At 39.5% G+C, this 23,525-nt stretch overlaps 1 protein-coding gene across 2 annotated transcripts in view; it reads right to left on the bottom strand.

Annotated features, from left to right (window-relative positions):
• Positions 1-22,354, bottom strand: part of LOC124160211 (serine/arginine repetitive matrix protein 1) — a 45,906-nt gene extending 23,552 nt beyond the window's left edge. For both annotated transcript variants that reach the window (XM_046536004.1, XM_046536003.1), the window contains exons 1-5: positions 22,239-22,354; positions 21,861-21,950; positions 21,657-21,782; positions 19,895-20,065; positions 1,182-1,399 (exon numbers count right to left, since the gene is read on the bottom strand). In XM_046536004.1, coding sequence (XP_046391960.1) covers positions 1,182-1,399; positions 19,895-20,065; positions 21,657-21,782; positions 21,861-21,950; positions 22,239-22,262 — 629 coding nt within the window. In that variant the 5' untranslated portion in view covers positions 22,263-22,354. The remainder of the gene's footprint in view (positions 1-1,181; positions 1,400-19,894; positions 20,066-21,656; positions 21,783-21,860; positions 21,951-22,238) is intronic.
• Positions 22,355-23,525: the final 1,171 nt, after the last annotated feature.

Genomic DNA, 23,525 nt, shown 5'->3' on the forward strand with positions numbered 1-23,525 from the left:
TCAACACACACTGGAAAGTATGGAACGCAGAACCGACAGGAGCGGGTGAAGCATGACCATATGACTGCGCCACGATATTTTTTTTCCCTAAAGAGAAGGCATCTAACCCACTTATTTCTAAATATAGCAGCACCAGATATGCAGATGAATTTGAATGGCTAGCAGGGAGAAACAAAATATCCTGAGAAGATATTCCTTCGTCGGTGACTGTGACAAGAGAGATTTATAGTATACCTTGTAAATTGTAACCTGAAACTGTTTTCGGAAAAAATGCTGCATCAACTTCCAGGAAGCTCATTGTCAGCTATGACGATATGGAGTTCTGCCATAATACTAAGTCCCCCTCATATTTTGTCAACTATTTCCTACCTTAAAATGCTTAAATAATGTCAGAAATATGTTGTGTTTGGTCTACTTCTTTTTTTAATTATGAGCACATCACTAACATTTCAATCCAATAATAGTGTAAGATCAATTGACGAAAGTCATTGTTAGACACCATTTGGGCTAATAGATGACTCATGCAGCAGTTGACCTCCAGAAACAGGGAACTTTGAAGCAAGTAGGCTGAAAAACGTCAGTGGGGGAGAAAAGGGGGGCATGAAACGCGTTTCTATCATTATCATTCTACGCGGAAGCATGAAACCTTTTTCTATCATTCTTCTGTAACTTGGTGTTTTCTTTCGAAGCATACCATTTATGGTCTTCGTAACATGAACCCTCCTTGCTCTGGAGCTTTTTGCTTGATTTCCGAGAAGAGGAGAAGGTCGCAGGGGTGGGGGTGGGCAGAAGGCTAATGGGAGGGGGATAGAGGATTTTGGGAAATGTGCCACGTAGTTACCATCCCACGGCACTGAGCTTCTCCCTGTGGTAGTTCCATCTCTTAGGGAAGATTCAAACAGTGTGTCAGTCTTCATCAGCCATAAATGACAAATTGTAAATACTTAGTCTCCTTTTCATCGAACAATGGATGGAGGAAAATTATACATCGGGACCGTGATCTTCAAACGATACTTTGGGGAACGATAGATGCAGGGAATAAATGACATTGTCTGTATGGGAATTAATTTGGGACCAGGAACAGCAAATGATGAATGCAGGAAAATGATAAATGCGGGAACGATAGATCGAGGTTCCACTGTATTCACTGTGAAAGATTATAATTAAATCAAAATATTTACCGTCTTGGTGACTTTGATGAAGATTTTTTAGAATCCTTTTCACTTCTCCTATCACGTTCCCTGTCCTTATCACGATCTCGATCACTTCTGCGATCCCGGTCACGATGCGATCTGTCACGTGAACGACTCCTCTTCCTCTTCCTGTCCTTCCCATCATCTCGGTCCTTCCCTTTGTCAGACTGCTTCTTCATTGACTCCTGCATGCGCTCTTGTTCCTCCTAAAAATGAAAGCAATCAACAATGTACACTTCACTGCAAACAAAATGAAAAGTACGAACTACAAGTGGAAAATAAATCTGACCTAAACAAAATTACAAAACGTAGTACTAAGTGTAGAACCAAATGAAATACCCACTTGGAAAATGGGTTTAAGCAAGAAGGGTTTTAAGGAGGGGGATCCATTGCTTTAACCCTTTCGCGCCGAATCTCGCACCTGTGCGGCGAGGATTTTTTTTCCTCAACTACGAATGCCACACCAGTGCGTCCTGAATGTTCTTACCCTAACCAACGAATGCCGCGCCTGTGCGGCACAGGTCGAAAAAAGTGACCGTGGCGGACACAATAGACCCACGGACGCGGTCGCCCCTTGTGATCCGCCTTAGCGCGAGCCCAGTCCCATCTTCGGCCGCTCAGGTCGACCCTTTCCTATCCTCTCCACGCGGTCAACTACTGTTATCTGCAGTGTGTTTTCCAAAAAAATATTTGTTGCGTACTTTTGAAATTCAATGCTAGAAATGAATTCATCTTTTTTTGCTGACCACATGGAAATTTCAAACAAAATTCTAACGTTAATCTCAACGGAGTTATAGAACAACAAGTAAATACATTAAATCCGTCTAAATCAACATTTGAACTTCGTTTAAAATTTCTGCACGCTAAGAAACAAAACACAAAATTCATTTTGAATGCAAAAAAATCGGTGCGAGCAACAAATATTTTCAAATATTTTGCATTAACATTTTAGCCAGTTGACCGCGAACTCGTGCTAGGAAGGGGCTTTTAATCCTTCCAGGGTCTGGGACAGAGGCCGAGGAAAGGGATCGGTGCCCTCTGAGTTGGGTCCAAAAAAGGTTAGGGAGGGACCCACTGCCTTTAGTCGACGCGGAAAGGCTTCGTACAGAGGAGTAAAGAAAACTTTCAAGAGACTCGTAATGAGGAAGAATTTCCTTCAACGAAGGTCCGGCGCGAAAGGGTTAAATGCAAATAACTTTTCCACTAGACAGCTGTTCATGAAGTGTGGGATGAACGAAGGTGAGTAGGGAAAGGAGGAAGGGGAAGTAGAGGAATTTGGAGTAACATGCATCGTGAGGGTGAGTAGAGGAAAGAAGAGATGAGATAGAGGGAATGCAATCTGGCTGCATCAGCCCCTGGTACTGGCAAAAATGTTTCCATTTGCTTTGAGGGCAAATATCCCAATTCACCCTTTGGAAAAGAAGGCTCTCCACAGACCAGCCCACCTCCAGATCACAATCAATGAATTAATTTTTCTACTGTCAATTATTTCCCAGCTGTTTTATATGGCACATAATTTATTGTTATAAAATTATATAATTATTGTTAAAAACTGAATAAGAGGACTGTCCATAGTAAGATCATTTGGCTGCTAACAGGTTACCCTCGATAGCAGTCTAAGTTGGGACAGCCATGTTTCCAGTCTACGTAGAAAACTCTGTGCAGCGTGCTTTTTGGTTCGCTCGATTAGGTCAACAATTAACAACCATGTGCTAATCTCAATATATTATGGTGAATTCTATTCCCACGTTATTTATAGCATCCTTTTTTGGGGCCCTTTTCCCTGTGCTCATGCAGTTTTTAAAATACAAAAGAAGATAGTGAGACTGATGTGTAGTGTACCCCTTAGAGCTCCATATCACCCTCTTTTCAAAAAACTCTCCATTCTCCCAATTCCGTGTGTTTATATGTTGAGTGCAATCATCTGTGCTAAACGCAATTTGGGTTTGTATACTACCAACGATTGTATTCACAACCACTACACCAGGAACTCTAGCAATTTACATGTAAAGTTCATCAGAACCAGTAAAACCAGCCTCTCCCCCCTAAACATGGGACTACTACTATACAACAAGCTTCCCAGAAACATTAAGAGCTTGGAAAAAATGTCTAGCTTTAAATTTAAGGTGAAGGAATTCTTACTTATGCATTTATTTTATTCTATTGACGAATATTTAACCATGTAAATATGCTCTGTGTAGGTAATGTTAATTATTATTTCCTTAAATGTCTTTTTTTTTGTAACTTAACATTGACGTGCCGTATATCATGGAACATGTATGTACTAAGAACTCCAGGCAAATAAATATATTATTATAATTATTATTCCATCCATCAGAAAACTCCTGGCACCACTTAGGCATCTTTTTGACGTCTATGAACTTTTCACCGAACACATTCACTAACTGAAGATGAATTTCTATCGGAAAAATCTTTTTTGCATTCGAAAATAGAATAGCTGAGCGTAGTTTGTACCAGGTGGTGGAGCTGAATTGGAGCTCCATCCTGAACTACTGCCACGCAGTAACTGAGTGGGCCATGGCCACGTGGGTGGTTCTACACTTTGGCGTGGGAACCAAGGATTGCAATGCTGTTGTCAAATTTTGCCTAGCAACTCTGGTCCGAAAATGCAAGACCTTACTTTTCAATATGCCCTCATAATTTGTGTCATTGTCCAACCTGAGCAACATAACACAAAAAATCTATCAGAAGAAAACAGAAGAGTTTTCTTGAGACAAGGAATTCTAGAAGAAATAAAACCAGTGGCAAAGGCAATGGATGGTTCATTATTAATAAAACTTCAGTGAAATTGCAAACCTAAGTAAATTTTGTTATGTAAAAGATGAGTAACTATACCTTACACGGGAAATAACTAAACACTAATCAGAATATCCATGTTTTGAAAGCACAAGCCTCATACGATAACTGCATACAGTGCAACCTCGATAAAACGACACCCCACCGTGCACCAATAAACGCTCGCTATAGCGAATTGTCGCTTTACCGGAGGTGGTGCAAATACAGTGGAACTTGGTTAGTACGTTTCTGAAGGGACCACGAAAAATGAACGTACTAACCAGGAAAACGTACTAACGAGGAAAGTAAATAATAGCAGTCGGGGTTATTGCAATCAGTGAAAAAGTCGTCATAATTACAATTACTATCGGTAGTTCTTATAGGATCGCCTTCCTTTACTCTTTTCACATTTAAAATCAAGAAAATGAGCGCTACAATGAAAAACAATACGATGTGAATAAAAATCGCAATTTTTCATGGACATCCCGGAGACGATTTCATGATTACGGCGTCTATCTCCCGTGATTTATCCTATATATATTTACAGAACGAGGACGAGTGAAGCTCAGACAAGCGAAGACAAGTCATTTTTCTTTCTCACAGCGTACTCGGAGAATATAACAACAGCCCGGAGTAAGTCAACTGGTTTTTTAAACATCATGAAAATTGGGCAAAATTATATTGACTTTCAAATTACGGCAACAGCCGTAGACATTCGCTTCTGGAATGATACCATTTCGATTGTAAAATCGATCGATATATCGACTGATGACACGCAAGATTATTAGATTACGACGTAATTACAAGAAAATTTTATATTAAACAGTTAAAATTTACTTTCAAAATTTGTCTAATGTCGTCTGCTTTCGTTCCGAGATCAAGTATTTTTAAGCTAAGCTTCGCGTGGAGATCCAGAGGATCGTCTGCTCCCGCAACAGTAGTCAAGTAAATACGCACGACGCCGAGTTTATGGAGCAGTACTGCTTTAGATAATGTGGGAATTGTCTAATACCGTTAAGACTCATTTCTTCATCATGATAACTCGTGCAATAGCAACAATTGCCCACTCACGAACTTTGTGCGCAGCAGTGGGCACTCCCAAGCGCTCCAAAGGCAACAGAAGGTGAGGAGCTCGGGGTGGGGAAAATTGGGGCTTCTTATTGGCTGTAGTTTTTCATAGTCAGACATTCCCGAAAAACGGCCGCATTTTATTTTTCATCACGTCACAAGAATTCAGAAATGCATTTGGATAAATTACGGTAGAAGAAAGAGATGTGGAATGAATGGAAGAATGTTAATGGCTAACAATAATAAATTAAATCATGAATTCAGACGTTTGCGACCCTTAAGAAGACACTAGAGAACGAATTGCGGGTTGCGTCACGGCAAGCAATTGAGCGTACTAACCAGGAAAGCGCAATTTTTTCAAACGTACTAACCAAATTCTTTTACCTGTATTTTGTTCGGATGGTACCGGGACCGAGGGAAATCGCCGTACTAAGGAGGAAAACGTACTAAGGAGGAACGTACTAACCAAGTTCCACTGTAATAGCCAATATACCTCATATTACTTCTTTATTTTTATTTTCTCGCTTAGACGTGTTTGGTGTTTTTTTGGCCATGGTGTGTTCCATCAAATGCTTTCTATTCATGCAACTCATGGACGTGCAGGTATGCTGACGACTGCTTTCTGCCGCCCGAGGAACAAAAGAAGATCAAGCATTTGCGAATGCCAATGCCACAATATTTTCACCAAAATTAACTACTTATTTATCGAACGACAGTTTGCCACATAAATTTGAGCCTTAGCACTCCATTAACTTCATTTCTAACAGATCGCTAGCAATTACAGAGATTTAGGAGTGTTGGTGTAAGTTTTCCCGGCGGTGAAACCCTCGCTATGGCGAGAGCCAACACCAAAAGGGCCTCGTAAAAACGAAATTTTTTACATGCTTATTATAGGATCAATTGACGGTGCATCGGCTATATCTCGTAATAACGGGGGTCTCGCTATAGCCCGTACTCGCTTTAACGAGGTTCCACTGTACTTCATCCATTCTTCCTGAACTTTACACATTTTACACTGAATACACATAATTTATTACAGCAATAGGGTGGTTTCCTATTATTTCTTTATTGCCTAAATCGAAAGATTATTACTCCTGGAGTGCGCATTTCACGCTCTTAGATTTTTAAATGACGATATCTATTTTTCGCGATTAAATGAAAAGTGAAAAATTTCAAGCACGCGAAAACGCGACGCGTAAGTAGAAATGATGGGAAAAAGTCCGTGCGATGCATTTCTGGTTCCCCCTCCCGCCTTGTGAGGTGACCTTGATCGAGGCTCTGAGCGCTGATAGGACGCAGGATGCTAGCGGGTAGCTGAGTACCTTGCTGGCTGGTAGCGCTTGGCTTAAAAAAGGTTTATTAATATCTTATCAAACGAAGAAAACTTTCCGACCTTAGCCAGTTTTAATAGGTGATTATTAAGACATGATTCCCTGAACTCTGTGCCTCATGCATGCATTGGTAACCTCAGACGATGTATAACTCCTATCCTCTCGTGTAGAAACTAGGTCCCTGTGACGTAACGTGGAGTGGAATCGCATGGGCGCCAATCTGGCCTTTTTCAAATGAGGATAAAATTTGACCCTTGCCATTTGTCTAAACTGGTATTTCAAAAACCAAATAATTTGTGTATTATGAATACACTAATGGTGGGTAACGAATCGCAATCAATGCCTTTCGTTTTCTTCGATGAAGGAAACTACCCTATTGTAATTAAGTTCACAGTTGTATTTTGTCCCAAAACAACATCAGAGCTAGAGCTACTAAATCAGAACAACTAGGGCCCCCATATAAACAAACTTCACCCTTTACAAAATAGGTGATCAATATCCTACTTTAAATTATACATTCAAAAAGCTTTTGCTAGAATAGTACATTTACTTTCATAAAAGCTCTGCAAAATGATATATATGATGAAAATGGGGTAGTAACCCATTTATTTTTTATTGCCTAAAGCGAAAGATTATTACTGTTGAGTATGCATTTCACGCTTTAAGATTCTTAAATGACGATATCTATTTTTCACGACAATGAAAAGCAAAAATTATCAAGCGTGCGAAAACTCAACGGCTAAGTATGAATGCTGGGAAAAGACCGAGTGACGTCTGGCTGCTGCTGTGTGAGGCCACCTGGATGCGAGGCTATAAACGCCACTACAATGCAGGCTGCAAGCCGGTAGCAGAGTACCCTGCTAGCAGATAGTGCTTGGCTTAAGTTAGGATTATTAATACCCTATAAAACGAAGGAAACTTTCTGACCATAGGCAATTTTAATAGTTGATTCTTACGAGACGTTGCCCTGAGCTTGGTGCCTCATGTATGGATTGGTAATCTCAGAGGATGTAAAATTCCTGACTACCAACTCGTATAGCATCTAGGTCCTGTCACGTGGAGATATTTCTATTCGAGAAATTTAAGCATAAATCTAGAAGAAAGGCAAAGTTTCTTTGCATGACTAATTATCACCTTAAATATAAACTAGTCTTTCAATGTATAGGTGCATTACTGAATCAAAATCATTAAAGGCATTCCTTTGTCAATCATCCAAATGCCCAACTGACTAAATCACTATTTTTTTGAACAGCAGACCCCCAATTATCTGTGTCGCGGCTTATCCATGCATGAGTTCTATGTTCCGCAATCTTTATTAAAAAATTAATCAGACACAAAAGCTCCAGGATATTTGAATTATTATGCAAACATACACCGGCCTTATCATTTCCATTTTTAGAATCCTCTTAGTAAAGGGGAATTAGTTTATTTACTTTTTGACAAGGAATGTTTCAAGTAGGGATGAGTCGATTCCACTTTTTTCGATTCCAATTCCAATTTCGATTCCTTCAAATCGATTCTCGATTCCGATTCCATCGATTCTTACTCCTTCTAACAGGTGGGATTTTGATTTATCTGTAGCATTGCTGTCATTAAAATTTAAGAATTGAGTGGAATAAAATAACTAGGGATGGACAGATCCAGGATTTTTGGAGCCAGATTTTCGAATAGGATATTTTCGAATCCAAATGCATTTTGCAAATTCCTGCCACTAAACAAAGTCATTATTGAAAGTTATTGTGGGTACATACAATCAATGGAATGCTTTATAGATTTTCATACACATTTTAATATTTTTATAAATTAAAAATTATTTTGTGGGCTTTCAAGTTGTTTTTTTTTTTAACATCTTTACATACTCAGGGCCTAAACTGTTACGCTTGGGTTTGGAAATGAAAGTAGGATAAATCTGAGGATGAACCACTGACCAGTGGCGTAGCGAGAGGGACCCCCAAAATATAAAAACACAATTACTTTCCTTCATAAAAGGAAACAAAATATTTAAAAATCATGAATTTACAAAAATGAAAAAAAAATGAATATTTGAAAAATGAAGTTTTTTCTAATATGGAGGGTGTTAAAATTAGTTTGAAACCCTCTCCTTTGTACCCTGTTGCTTACAAATTTGTTGGAGGGGTTAATGCTGCGCTTATTTCTTTTAAAACTGTGCTGTTTGGACAATTTTGCATATCAGTAAAGTCTAATTGTAGAATTGTAGATATAAAACTGAGTGGCAATCAATTAGAGCTGAAAAATAAACAGAAATATAGTCAGGAATGCATCTCGTTTGGTCTAATTCTATTTTAAGTCTCGTGCATGTCATCTAATTGTCGAAGCCATCAAGATGTCTTCGGGCCCAGAAAGTCACTTTACGAGCATTTGTCATCTAGAAACGCAGAATTGAAGCAGGTAGGCCAAAAAATGTCAGTTGATGAGACGAGGTAGGGATGAAACACGCTTCAATTGTTTTCGTGTGATTTGATATTTTCCTTAAAGACAATGTTTTATGGTCCGTGTGATTTCGGATACGAAAAAAAACAACAGAGGCCAGGCCCGGACTGGCCCGCCGGCCCATCGGCCCGTGGGCCGGTGCGCCCTTAGACCAACGTGGTCTAAGGGTGCGCCCTTAGAAAAATGCGTTCCTGCGCCCGCAAGGCGCAAGTACGTCTTTTCTAAAAGGTGCTCCAGTCAATTAAAAACCCAACACTTGTATTCAAAAACAACTTATACTGATAATACAGTAACTAAGACGACAGCGACATGCTATGATTGCAATGTCACGCTGCGCCATTGCTAAGGTTTGCGCGTTACGAGACAACGTTGACAGCTGTGGCGGCGCTGAATGCAGACCTATGATGCAGACGACATGGCGCCGAACGAGAGGCGATTGTTCTTCGAGTTTTTCCAGCAGCTATTAGGGATTGCCCGGTAGGGTGTTGCCTATTTTTTATATTTTCTCTGATTTTTAATTTCTACCTCTTAAAATGTGCTCTGGGGTGCAGAATGGATATCCTAAAAATTTCAGCTCAATTGTTTAACATTTAGAGGTCGCTCAAAGAGCATAAATGCAATAACATTAAATTTTCCCGATTTTTTGAAGTAACATCATTTTCAGGGGTAACGCACGATTTTGCAGATCTTAAGAAACAAAATTCGCTCCATTTTAACGTCCGCTCAACAGTTTTCCAGGAATACAATACTTTTCCGCGAGCTACAGCAGCGCGTTACACCCCTGACGGTCGCTCGCAGGCCGCATCACCTGTTGAAAATAAGTAGTTGGATGAAGCTGAGTATCAAATGGGCGTACCGCTGAAATGGCGTTTGGTAGATAAGAATGTATACATCAGACAGAAATCCATCGTTGCAGTGTAAATGCCTAGACGGCATGAAATCTTTTTTCGCGAGGTGGTGTGTCCCCTTAGAATATTTGAAAGAGATGCTAGTTGAATGAACTGTATGCCCAATTGTTTCTATAAAATTAAAATATTCTATTAATCAGCTTAATTCCTGTTCGAATCCTTTAAAGGAAATTAAAATTACTCCCCAAAATCTAGTGTTTCCTGCTGCATAGGCAACTGAGTCAAAAATTCTCGCATTCTTCGTTTAGTATTCGAGATATTCGAAATTCGAGGTATTCGAGAAATGATTTAATATTCGAATTCGATATTCGAGTTTGAGAAATCTGCTTTTCGACCCATCTCTATATTTTGATTTACTTGATTTTGGTTATATCCATTAATTTGTTGTAAGATTACTTCTGACTACACAAGAAACTTCAATAATTATGTATTGCCGATATTTGGCCTTAGACCTTCACTCCCACATTCGTGTCACCGTCAATAATTTATGGTGGACTGATCCACAAAACTAGACATATTTCTTAAAAGCGATTATTGAGGACATTTTCGCATACATACATTTCTTTTTTAGGGCACAATGGAAGGAGAAAGGCCAAAGAAAAAAATAAAATCAGGAAATGAATACAGAAAAGAAAAATACGATAGGCAGAGGGAAAAAGTTGCTCAAAATTTGCCAAAGATAACCACTTTTTATGGTCATGGTTTACAGCCAAGTTATTCTTCCAATGCTGATGGAGAATCTGGGAGGACTATCGAAAACTTAAAAAAAATCTCATGTTCAGAACATTCCGTGGCGGAGGATGACCCGGGGAGTGATATTCAAGTGGATTTGTTAGTTTCCGAAGTGAAAGTAGTACAGCCAAGTGAACCGGCAGCAGCGACAGACAAAACAGACAATGAAGTTTCACTGGCAGTACAGAGTCAAACAAATGAAGAGTTAATGTTGGACAATGAAAATGGCAAGTACTATAAAAAGCCAAATCGGACAGACTTGGACATTGCTTCGTTTTTCCAGTTTCATCCTGTTCAGTGTGACAGAAACGCCAAACGACTGCCTTTTAGTGAAAGCATTTTCACGGTAGATATTGATGGCGAAAAATTTAAACGCAGCTGGCTTACTTACAACACTAGTTCAAAAAAGTTGTTTTGCAGTATATGCTTAGTTTTACGGGTTATTCATCAGTTTTCAGCCAGGGGTTTGACCGTTACAGACATTTGACACAAACTGTACTTGAACATGAGGCTTCAGTATCGCACAAAGAATCAGTTAAGGCTAAGGTGGCGCATGACAGGGGATCGACCATCGACAGGCAAATTTTTGAAAAACAGCTTGCAAAAAGACAAAGAGAAGTATTTGATCGAAGGCAAGTGGTGTCTGCTATTATAGATGTTATAAAACTTATTGGAAAACAAGGCCTTGCTTATAGGGAATCAGAAGAAAGTGCCCATTCCCTTGATAACCATTCATTGAACCATGGAATTTTTTTTTAGATATAATCCTTCTTCTCTGCAATTATGACAGAAACTTAGAAAATCATGTGCAAAAAATCATTCAAACGAGTAAAGCTGCGTTAAAATCAGCAGACGATGATATTTCTAAAGCCAGAGGAAGGGGAGGCCAGGTGACATTTCTGAGTAAAACCACCGTTAATAAAATAATGAGCATTATAAAATGTTTGATCAAATCAATTATCACTCATGAAGTAAAGCAAGCTATGTCGTACTCTGTTTTAAGGGACTCAACTACAGATGTATCTGGTTTTGACCAATGTGTCATTGTTTTACGATGCGTGTTGGGAACGGAAGTAGAAGAAAGAATTATTGGCTTACAGAACGTGCAGTCGTCGTCAACAGGAGAAAATTTATTCAAGACATTTACCGAAGTAATCAGGGAAGCAGGACTTGATATCAACAACTGCATTGCCAACTCATTTGATGGAGCTGCAAAGATGAGTGGTCAATATAAGGGCAATTCAACCAGGCTGCAAGAGCAGATCCCACACCACATTCATACGTGGTGTTATTCCCATTCCCTAAACTTGGTTATGGTAGACACATCACAAGTTGAGATGGCTTCGATTTCGTTTTTTGGTTTACTGCAGCAAACTCAAATGTTTGTAAGGGAATCTCACAAGAGACTAGATATTTATTTGGAGCAACATCCAAGTTATAGGTTGGGTGCTATTGGCGCAACTAATTGGAGATCAAAGAGTGACGCCACTTCCAAGATCTTTGGCTATTTCCATAACTGGATGAAATTGGCGGAAGATGAAGGAAAAAAACCTAAAACTGAGTACATAGAGTTGATCATTTCTCTTTCTATCGTGGTAAATACCCAAGAATGGAGTTCCAAAACAAGAAATGAAGCAAACAGTCTTCTTCAAAAGTTTTTGTCGTTTGAAACAATCCTAACTGCTATGATGTTCTTGATTATTTTCAAATCAACAACGCCTTTGTCGGACTATCTTCAAACAAAAAATTTAGATTATGCACAGGCTTGGAATTTGATTTCATCAGCTCAAGACAGTCCTAAGAGAATAAGAGAAGAGTTTTCAGGCATTGTCCATGCTGCAAAAAACTTTGTCAAGTTCATGTCAAAAAGTCTAATTAATAAAATCGAAGAAAATCCAATTTTGGATCAATATTCCAACAACATCAGCACAGAGAGTGAATTGCCAGCCAGAAGACAGAAAAAACGGAAAAAAATGCCAGATGAAACAAGTGATGAGGTCGTAGAAACTCCATTCAGCAGTGAAGAGAGTTTTAAAGTTAATGTGTTCTATGTGGTTGTTGACCAAATTAACGCCAGTATGGAAGCAAGGTTTTCTGATCAAAAGCGGGTTTATCAAGATCTTTCATGCTTTGATCCTGTAAGATTCTCTGAGTTAAGAACAAATGGAATACCAGAACATGCATTGGAAAAAATATGCTCTGTGATCCCCAACATTGACAAAGGCAAGCCCCAGGAAGAACTGGAATCATTTATTGAGCAATGGCCAATCTTTAATATGAATTTACAAGATCACTTTCAGAAGGACTCCAGTGACATTGATGTGAATTTAAGTTCTAAATCAGAAGATGAAGATGAAGAAATAATTTGGTCTAAAAGCAACAACAAATACCACTCCTGTATTAAATGTGCATACAAGATATTTTATCAGTACAATATGTACTCATTAATGTATCCGCAACTCCATAAGGCTTATAAGTTCCTTTTAACAATACCGATGACCCAAGTGAGCTGCGAACGTGCATTTTCAAAGCTCAAGCTCATAAAATCGAGAATTCGTTCATCCATGAGCAATGAGAATTTGGAAGCTCTCCTCTTGATGCAGTCGGAACGAGAATTAGTCACAAAGATAAGCAATGAAAAAATTATAGATGAACTCTGTTTCCGAAGCAAGGAAATGAAGCGCCTACTTTCCTTCTGATAATTAAAGTGGGCTCCAAAAAACTGGCCTTCACAAGAATTAGTGATAACTTCAGTTTTCAGAGGCTGTTTTGTATTTATACAAAGATATGTTTCATTTTGTATTAGTTTTATTTCATAAAACAGTTGAATACGTCTCTTGTTTCATGTGCGATTTGGATTGCATAAATGTATACATAAATAAAACCCATTTATAGCCTTAATCTTACTTACAAGTTTTATCTTTGCCATTATTCAAACATTGTAAATAGTGGCTGTAGTGTAATTTGTAATATTAATAATGAATATCTTTGAAAATATTAAAATATAAAATATTTAGAATATATCCATGTTAAGTAGAAGCCAATTACACCCGATCATTTGGAGTATTCGCTTGTTAAATTAGTGTACCTTCTATCGCATACGTGTTGTAATAGTTAAATAACTTTTTTGAAACCATTGCAAAAAAATACCCTATTTTTTCAAAATTTACTTTTTAAATTTCAAAGCAATATCCCATAGCCCTACCCTCGGACTGCGCCCTTTCTTAAGTTGAAGGCAGCGCCCTTTTAGAGGTCCCAGTCCGGCCCTGACAGAGGCACAGGCTGTTAGACGGCTGAGGGTGGTTTTCTGAAATCTGCGACGTAGTTACTTTTGACGTGGTTATTATCGTACGGCTCTGAGATTCCTCCGATGATTGTTCAATCTCTTGGGAAGAGTCACACTATGAGCCAGTCGTATTTTGCCTTTTTTGTTTTCTGGCTGAAAATCCTGACCACGGCTGAAATTCTACTCGTAACCTCTGCGAGAGCTTTCAAACAAGACGGTTCAGGAGTTGGACAAGAATCGCATGCGACGACGCACTCGAAGAGAGAATCGGAACTCTTTCCACCCTTATGGGGCGTTGCATTCACTGAAGCTATTATTTAAAATTTTGGATCCAGATCCGATGTCTTCCGCGACTTTGGATCCGATGAAGGGCAATATCCACGGATATTTGGGTCCGAGGTATCCGAACCGACCATCCCTAAAAATAATAGTAGCTGCGGTGGCTACATTCTCGTTTGGCCGCGGTGGCTAAACAATAATGTAGCATTCATTGCGTCCATACTTACGAGAACAGCCTGGCGGGTGCGCGGTGGCAGCCGAACGCAACCTGTCGAGTCCGCACGGAGGCCGCGGCGGCTTATGCCAAGCAAGTATCAGCTTTCTCAAGGGTTGCATTGATGCAACTGGGCTATACAAACGCGAATGTGTCTAATTTTTTTATTATTGAAGCAGACGCGTGTTAGTCTAAAAAGGTTACATATATAAAAAAACCCGCTCTCAGCGCGTATTTATAAGAAACTTTTTTCACAGGAAAACTCGCTCTCTGCACGTTTTTATTATCATGAGACTTCAAATATCATTGGAAAATAAAAAAAATATGTTTTGATCTATTATACTTTAAAATTGGTGGTCCAGACGAATTCTCCGATGATCATTCATAATCGCAATAATTTGATTTGCCGTGACCAGCGGTTAATAAAAGAGCGGAAAACGCATGCATTGCTTGCCGATCCCGTGGTTTCCAATTTTTTTTTCTCTGAGAGTTGCTCATGAACACGCGCCATTTCAGGGTTAGTCGGTTTGTCGCTCTTCCCGACATTTTCATGTTTCCAAGTCCTCTTAGGCATGTTCGTCGCGGCACCCGCGTGCCGGGCGTACCCTCCGCGCGGGCAAGGCTGTCACCGCGGCCGCTTAGGTGTATGGCAGCCTTGATGCCCCAAACTTATAGTCTATGCTCAAAACATTTATCTTCCTGGAATCGATGGAATCGGAATCGACTTTAAGCGATCGATTCTCGATTCCGATTCCGTGCCCGAGAATCGGTGGAATCGAGAATCGACAGTTGGAATCGACTCATCCCTAGTTTCAAGTTTACTTGGGCGTCTGCTCCAGCATGCAGATGATGATCAGCAGGGGGAAAAACTCTTCATTAATTTTAGAAGATTCTTCAACGGTTAACCAATCACAAATTGAGAAAAATATTGTCTAAGATTCTATAATGGTATATTTCATACAGCAAATTTGCAATTATTGCAGAGGCCTCGCATTTGGTCGAATACGGCCAAAAGGAACAGGAGATTTCGTCGCACTCAGACATACTTACACGGTGACTACTCTAGGTCAAACTAGAAGGGAAGGGAATGGAAGAAGTGAAGGCAGTGGATGAAGTTGAAGTAGAGATAGCATGAGTCATAGCTAGGCATAGACAAACAGGAGAGAGCTACACGAGAGGATAGGAGTTATACATCGTCTGAGGTTACCAATGCATGCATGAGGCACAGAGCTCAGGGAAACATGTCTTAATAATCACACATTAAAACTGGCTAAGGTCGGAAAGTTTTCTTCGTTTGATAAGGTATTAATAAACCTTTTTAAGCCAAGCGCTACCAGCCAGCAAGGTACTCAGCTACCCGCTAGCATCCTGCGTCCTATCAGCGCTCAGAGCCTCGATCAAGGTCACCTCACAAGGCGGGAGGGGGAACCAGAAATGCATCGCACAGACTTTTTCCCATCATTCCTACTTACACGTCGCGTTTTCGCGTGCTTGAAATTTTTCACTTTTCATTTAATCGCGAAAAATATATATATCGTCATTTAAAAATCTAAGAGCGTGAAATGACTCCAGGAGTAATAATCTTTCGATTTAGGCAATAAAAAAATAATAAGAAACCACCCTATTGCCAAAAGCCCTGGTTTCCTAAAATCACTGCTGCACGGTGGGGTGATCGTGGGGCCTTTCCCTTCATGAATGCTGTGTTCATTTTATCTAAACATCATGGTGTGCGATCGCAGTCAGGGATCATAGAACTGCGTGATACAGCATTCACGTGCTGGGCAACTTGAGCGAGGCACAACTACACAGGGTGGTGCCACAAAGTGTAGTTTCTGACTTCGTGCCACGGTTTTAAAGCATTCGTGCAAACCAACTATCTGAATCCATGATCTTGCAGACACAGGAGCGCAGTTTTCGGAAATCAGGTATTAAATGGAGTCGTAGGAGTAAAAGTACAATCATGTTATCACCGCTAAAAAGATCGTGGATGGGAAAAGATAGCTGTGAATGATTCTGGAAAGCAACCTAAAATTACAGACAATAACCATTAATAATAATTAATTTTTTCATTCACATGGATTATGAAAATAGATGAAATTGAAGTGAAAGTTTGGATTATACATGTTTTTCAATTATTCGTGCCACCTCTCCCCATCATTAGCCCTGACAATCATAAGTATACTGTACTTACAAGGAGAGGTCGCCAAAGTGATGTTCAGGATCTGGATGCGGATGTTATTTTCTTAAACTATATAGGTAAGGTAGAAAAAGTGTCACGGCTTTCTTCCACATAGGCCCGGGTTCGAGAGATATGCGCATGTAAATATTTCGCGCAGCATCAGGTCCCTTGAGTATGCCCTTCCTCTAAACTACGGCCGTGGCGGTGCGGTCTAGGGCGTTAGTCCTGTGAGCTTTAGTATGTAAGTAAGTTGGTGTCCCGGGTTCGAGACCCAGCGCCGGCAATATTTTTTCTCTCTTCCAATTTTTGAAATCACTGTTACATTTTACCCCAATTCGTTTTAATTAGTTACTTCGCGATTTTTAAAATGTAATATCAATTTATGGATTTTAAACGAAACTCCGAATTGTGCCTTACCACGCGAATTGGAGGACGTATATAAATACTTACGCGTGAATTTCCGTGTAATGTGCTCATCATGTGCACCGATGCACACCTCTGCCTCGCATCAATTAACCGATTGTACATCCATTCGTGAATCGTACCCCGGTTTTTGACGCGTGTGCCTCCACTTTCAATGCCTTTTTTACATTCCTGAAGCACCAGTATTTTCCAGCTTAAACGTTTTTTATTCAAAATTTCATTTCCACCAGGCATTCCCTCCATTAGATTTCTAACCGCCCACGCACTGTCTTCCCAACGAATCTCGATCTTTACAACAAAATGTCCTTCCACTCAACATACGTCCCTTATGACCTGCCTTCTAGCGTCCTTCAAAGACTTCCGTCCCAACAACCTTGCGTCCACAACTGACCCTCGATAATCCCTGAATGAGGCGCCGAGGCCCAATTGTGTGAAAGCGGGTGCGAAAGATATACAAAGAAGGCCTCGAAAACGGCTTGGGTAGGCTGCTGGAAAGCAGGATCATTGTGCTGGATGGGTGGAAGAGGAAACTACCTAGGGTCAGTAACTGAATGTGAGGATAGGCAATGGTGTTTATTTGTTGATAAGAAAGACCTGAGATTACGAATATACGAAGAGGCTATGGGAGCAATGGCTAGGGCGAGGATGATTAAATTCCCCGGAAATTCACGCGTAAGTATTTATATACGTCCTCCAATTCGCGTGGTAAGGCACAATTCGGAGTTTCGTTTAAAATCCATAAATTGATATTAAATTTTAAAAATCGCGAAGTAACTAATTAAAACGAATTGGGGTAAAATGTAACAGTGATTTCAAAAATTGGAAGAGAGAAAAAATATTGCCGGCGCTGGGTCTCGAACCCGGGACACCAACTTACTTACATACTAAAGCTCACAGGACTAACGCCCTAGACCGCACCGCCACGGCCGTAGTTTAGAGGAAGCGCTTACTCAAGGGACCTGATGCTGCGCGAAATATTTACATGCGCATATCTCTCGAACCCGGGCCTATGTGGAAGAAAGCCGTGACACTTTTTCTACCTTACCTATATAGTTTAAGAAAATAACATCCGCATCCAGATCCTGAACATCACTTTGGCGACCTCTCCTTGTTAGTGCAATTTAGAGATCGTTCTTTTATTTTGACATTTTCCGTAGAAAATCATACAATTACTGATAAAACTTTACCGGGATTATTTAATGCTTCCGAAAGTGTATGTTCATTGTTCCTAAACATTTTGCAGAAGTTATGTGAATTAACGTGCCGCATTAGTTTCTGCCTGCTCCTCCTAGACGCATCATTGCAAGAAACACCCGGTACTGCAAGGGTTTTGTCGGGGAGTAGATTGTAAAAGGGTTCAGTTTCATCTGTATTACATTTCTTGGGGAATACTTAACCCTTTATCACCCAATGTTGCTTCCAAGCAACACCAAAAATGTTTAAACTTTCAGCTCTATTTAGTAGATATCTGAACTAAATATTATTTTGAAGTGAAAATTTTAATGACGAAATATTTAGCTGCCAGGATAATTATCATTGAGTGTAAAATTTTCAAGTTTTCATAATGAAAAATCTTGAAATTTGATTTCTCCCAGAAACAGCTCTGGGTTAGAAAGGGTTAAGATATTCCTGTAGGATCAGAGTGCTTTCTTCCATGGCTTCGGATTTACACCGAAGGCATCAACAGCAATTATGAAGGGAGATAATGCTTTCGTACTTTACATTAATATAACCAACCTTCGGAACACTTGAAGTTCTTGATTCTCCATCTACCACTGAAACACTCTGCTTAAGCATTGAGCATAACCCCTTTCTCAGGAGATACCGTAGGTTGAAGTGGACAAAACCACCCGAACAAAGCACCTTGTTCTGCCTTCCACAGGCACTTTTGCTGTGATGGTTTGTCCTCCTTCACCATGGTAGATCTAATCTTATCTTTGTTTTTTTTTAAATTGTGAAGAGCTAATAGGAATATAAATACTCTATCTCTCATAATGGCAGGGTCTCGTAATAGACCATTCTCGCTTTCATACTCGGTTCCAGTGTATAGTTGCAGTCCTTGAGTTTTCTGTAGACTAATGGAAAATGCTAACATATTGCTTAAACATTTAGAAGTTTCAGCTATTGATTAAATATCTACTAATGCTTAGCATACTGCTTAAACATTGAGAATTTCAAATGATATAGTTTTTCCAACTATTACTAATGAAGTACTCCTTCATCACAAAAGGGTCAACTGCAGCCAAATTATCTGACTCAACATGAATGTATCCCCCATCAATGCTGACAAATCAGTCAATATATTAGCAACAAATATTAATTTTCTACTTGAATCTCTATGAGAAACCTTTAATAAATGAATGGAAGACAAGTCACAAAGAAAAACCACAGGAAGAACTTTGGACGGCTCAAAGAACTCTAAACCTCCCAGAATGCAATGCAAATAATGAAATCAGAACCCAAAAGAGCCATTAGATCACACACTCGTCTCCAAAATGGTGCACGGAAATCTGTGTTTGAAATTATGTCGTGCCTTTGATTCAACTCGGCTCACTAAATACTGGTAGCTCATTTGAAAGAAAAGTTTATCAATGGAACAACATTGGTTATCTATAAAATGAGAGAGTAGCAATGGCTGCAGAAAACTCTTACAAGTTCACCATTCACATTTATCCTGGGGAGTATATTATCCCTATGAATGAGCCCTTGAAAGACATGTGGTTGGGGTATGACATCATAAAATAGGGGCTGCTAGCAAAGCTCCTACAGTGATGCCCTCATTCCAGGCACAAGGAGTTAATTATTTTGCCTGGGATTGCACAATACCCAATTTATCATGACTTCTTTCACCTATTGGTGTACATTCCAGCATATTGTCTCCCACCAATTTTAAAGATAAAATATCAGGGTAATGCACAGATAAACCACAGCCCACATTAAGCATGCATTGATAATCAGGAGTAAACTGTAATGCATAATCATTAACATATACTACTACTACTGCAATAGAGGGCAAAGAATTTTTGTAACTGACCATTCTTTTCTTGATCTCTTCTTTTTTCTGCTCAAGAAATCGTGCAGGAATCCCTGAGACACTATCTTGAGCAGAGAGCAGCAATTCCCACAAATCCGACATGAAATTTCGAGCATTTCGTCCATTCAGGAATCCCGTTAAGTTGATTTGCATTTTTCTGGGGTCTGGACACTAAAAAGAAGAAATATACTTCATATAAATTAAGATGCATTCCACATCCTTGGAGGGAACAAGGAAATCAAAATATGGATGGAGCATTTCCTGTTTAAGGTTAGCTACTGTTTCAGATTTTGTAGTGTTTGTCTTCAAAGGTAAAAACAAACATCAAAAACCTACTAATGAATCCACAATACGATTAAGCTGGTTCAATTGAGGTCACTATAAGTAAATTACTCCTGCACTAAATTCTGATTTATGAAGCCAAATCACTTTGGTATGAAATCACACAGTAAAGGTATTCGCATAAAAGGTGGATCTAAACTTTACTTCAGCTTTCTATATGTATGCATCACAGCAATTTCCTTGTATTTTTCACAAATACCGAGGAAATAATTCATTTAGCTGTAGAAAAAAAGGATGCATATTTTCTAAATTCTAGATGGCAGGCATAAGAAAAAATACCATTCACTATTTTTGCCAACAAAAGTAAACAGTGTTTCATCACACAAAATATTCAGAACGTCACTTTTTTACTTCTTCATCAAATCAGGAACAATATTAATCATTATTGAATAAGGGATTCCATCATACTATCGATCCACATCCATGGCACCCCGCCTCTTCCTAATGAGCTCCAATCTCCTCTCCTAGAATACTGAATTGAACCAAAGTATAAGTCATCGATCGCATAAACAGACACAAACAGACGAAAGGTAAAATTGCCCTCGCAAATATTGAGTGTCGGAAAGCATATATCTGAGGAGTCATATCATTAGATTTCCTCGGCAAAAAATTAACGATTGTAATCTTTCTCAACTTGAATTCGAAAATACTTCATGCCCAGGTCATGTTAGGACCCAATAATTGCTCTTCTCAACACAAAAGGCAGAAGAGGCAGTGTTTTCATGCACATTAGTAAATTATGTATACAATAATACAATTACATCATACCAACCTTAGAAAAGCTGCCGACATGGCAACCTTCAACTCATTCATTGAAGAGTAAGCGAGGACAGGGCCTCAGAGAGGATACGTGAGAGCCTAATTGTGGCTGGCGGCCTTTCCGGGATACTTTATTGTCCTTAGAGTCGCGCAGTGACAATTTTAACGAAACTGTCTAATTGGGTGAAAGAAACCGAGGTAATCAGTCAACTAACAAATAACACTGGCATGTTCTAATTTAGACAACTAATGATGCTTCTTTCCATAAGATTTGGCTTCACAAAACAAAAATAAATTCAAATGCTCATCGTTAATATAATACAAATCGAATTGTTTACACTCATAAAGTTACTGGAATGGTGGGGACTTCCTTAGATATAGGCTATGGTGGATTGACAAAAGATATGTACAAGAGCACAGCAAGCGGCTAGTTCAATATACAAGACGAGGGAACTAAGTATTTTCATGCGTAGCTATGACCACATTTAAGAGAAATTATGGCTAAATAAGACCTTTAAGATCAACATATCATCCTCAACTTTAAATAAACAGCAGTGGCAAACGTTTCTTAGCGCGTAACGAGTACAGTGAGGTATATACAATAAAATGTAACTTTTCAGAATTCCACCCAGAGCTAGTCAAATTAATACTACAACAGTACCTTCTCCGCTTCCAGTTGATTAAAAACGAATTCCACCACGACGTCATCTTCCATTCCCAATATATCGGTTATTTTTTGGGCAATCCATGGTTTAATGACGTCGAGCTTCACTCGTGACATATCCACCTACAAGTAAGAGGGTAAATAAGACACAAACGAATGCAATCAATATCACCGAGAAGATGGTATCCAAATGCTTGCTACCTTTCGGCTCAAATTATCTCCAAACTTCATTTGCTTCAGCAACTTCTTTTCTTTATCACTAAAGCGGTTGTCCTGCTCAGCGGACGTACCCTGAAATATGAGGTGAACGCTTACAACAAGGAACACAAACACGTAACTATTCTCATCAACTCTACATTTTCGCGGCAATACTAATTATGTGATGCACAATTTCACTTTAACACTAACGAAGATACCCACAATTAGGGGGTAAATAACTTTCTCAAAAAGAAACCAACGCATGGATCTTAACGAAATACCACATCATCGTTTTCGACACAAATGCCCAGCATCCTGTTACATTACAGTTAAAAAAGGATTGGATTAGCATAGAAATAAATATATAAATAAGTAATATACCCTGAAAAAACCAGCATCCGTCATTTTGACGTGCGACGTACGAAATGTTCAAGAAATAATCACTTCACAGTGATGGCCGGTAATGGCGCTGCAACGCGACGAGACGACAATTGTTAACTATCGCAAAAAGTAGAGGTCGAAATCGCCAATGGTGGTCGACCTAATCGATATATCTCACCACGGCACGGGTATATACGCCGCGTAAAACGCATAGCCAATGGTGTGCGAGCGGCAGAGCGGAATGGATTCACATTGGCGGAACGAGAATGGATGCGGAATTCCGCCGAGAAATTACTCTATTTTTGAATGTCATGAAACGATGACATTATTGTTTTGTTATGTGTTACTAATAGTGTATCTATTCCGAGGCGCTTAAGCGATGGGGAAATTTGTCGATTTGAGTCTTTTTACCTCTTGACTGAAATGTATTTTTCGCGCGGTAGCAGACAGCGAAGTAAATCCTATTATCGACCCAGTCAACACAACAATTATGGCCACACTGTGGCCGAATTGTGGTTTATCTATGGCAGCTATGGCTACCCACAGATTGCCGTATTATGGCCCGACTGTGGTTGCCATCCGGCAAGCCATAGTTTGGCTTTCCAAATATGCGCAACTATGGCCACACTGTTGATGTCTTAGGAAGGCCACAGTTTGGCAAACCAAATATTTGTAAACATAAGCATATTACGGTTTGTTATTGACACGGTTAGTTGGTGAGTTATTAAAATGGACTTTGGCAACACTATGGCCGGGGGTAAAAACCATTATGGGGCCATAACGGCAACCCACTATGGCCACAGTATAGCAACATTGTGGCCACAATAGGATAGTTTCCTTCAAGATAGAAAACGAAAGGCATTGATTGAGATTCGTTACCCATTGTTAGTGTACTCATAATATAAAAATTATTTGGGTTTAGAAATCCTAGTTTAGAAAAATGTTAATGGTCAATTTTAACCTCATTTGAAAAAGGCCAGATTGGCGCCCATGCGATGCCACTCCACGTGACGGGACCAGATGCAATCAGGAGCATCGTTGGAAACATCTCTTAATAATCACCTATTAAAATTGATCATGGTCGGAAAGTTCCCTTCGTTTGATAGCCTCGCATCCAGTGGCCTCACACAGCAGCTTTCAGACGTCACACGGGATTTTCCCAGCGTTCAAACTTAGCCGTCGCGTTTTCGCGCGCTTGAAAATTTTAACTTTTCATATTCGCGAAAAATAGATATCGTCATTAAAAATAATAAAATGTGACATATGTACTCTAGTAGTACAAGAAAC

This window comes from Ischnura elegans, chromosome 6 (genome assembly GCF_921293095.1).
Source record: "Ischnura elegans chromosome 6, ioIscEleg1.1, whole genome shotgun sequence".
NCBI lineage: Eukaryota > Metazoa > Arthropoda > Insecta > Odonata > Coenagrionidae > Ischnura > Ischnura elegans.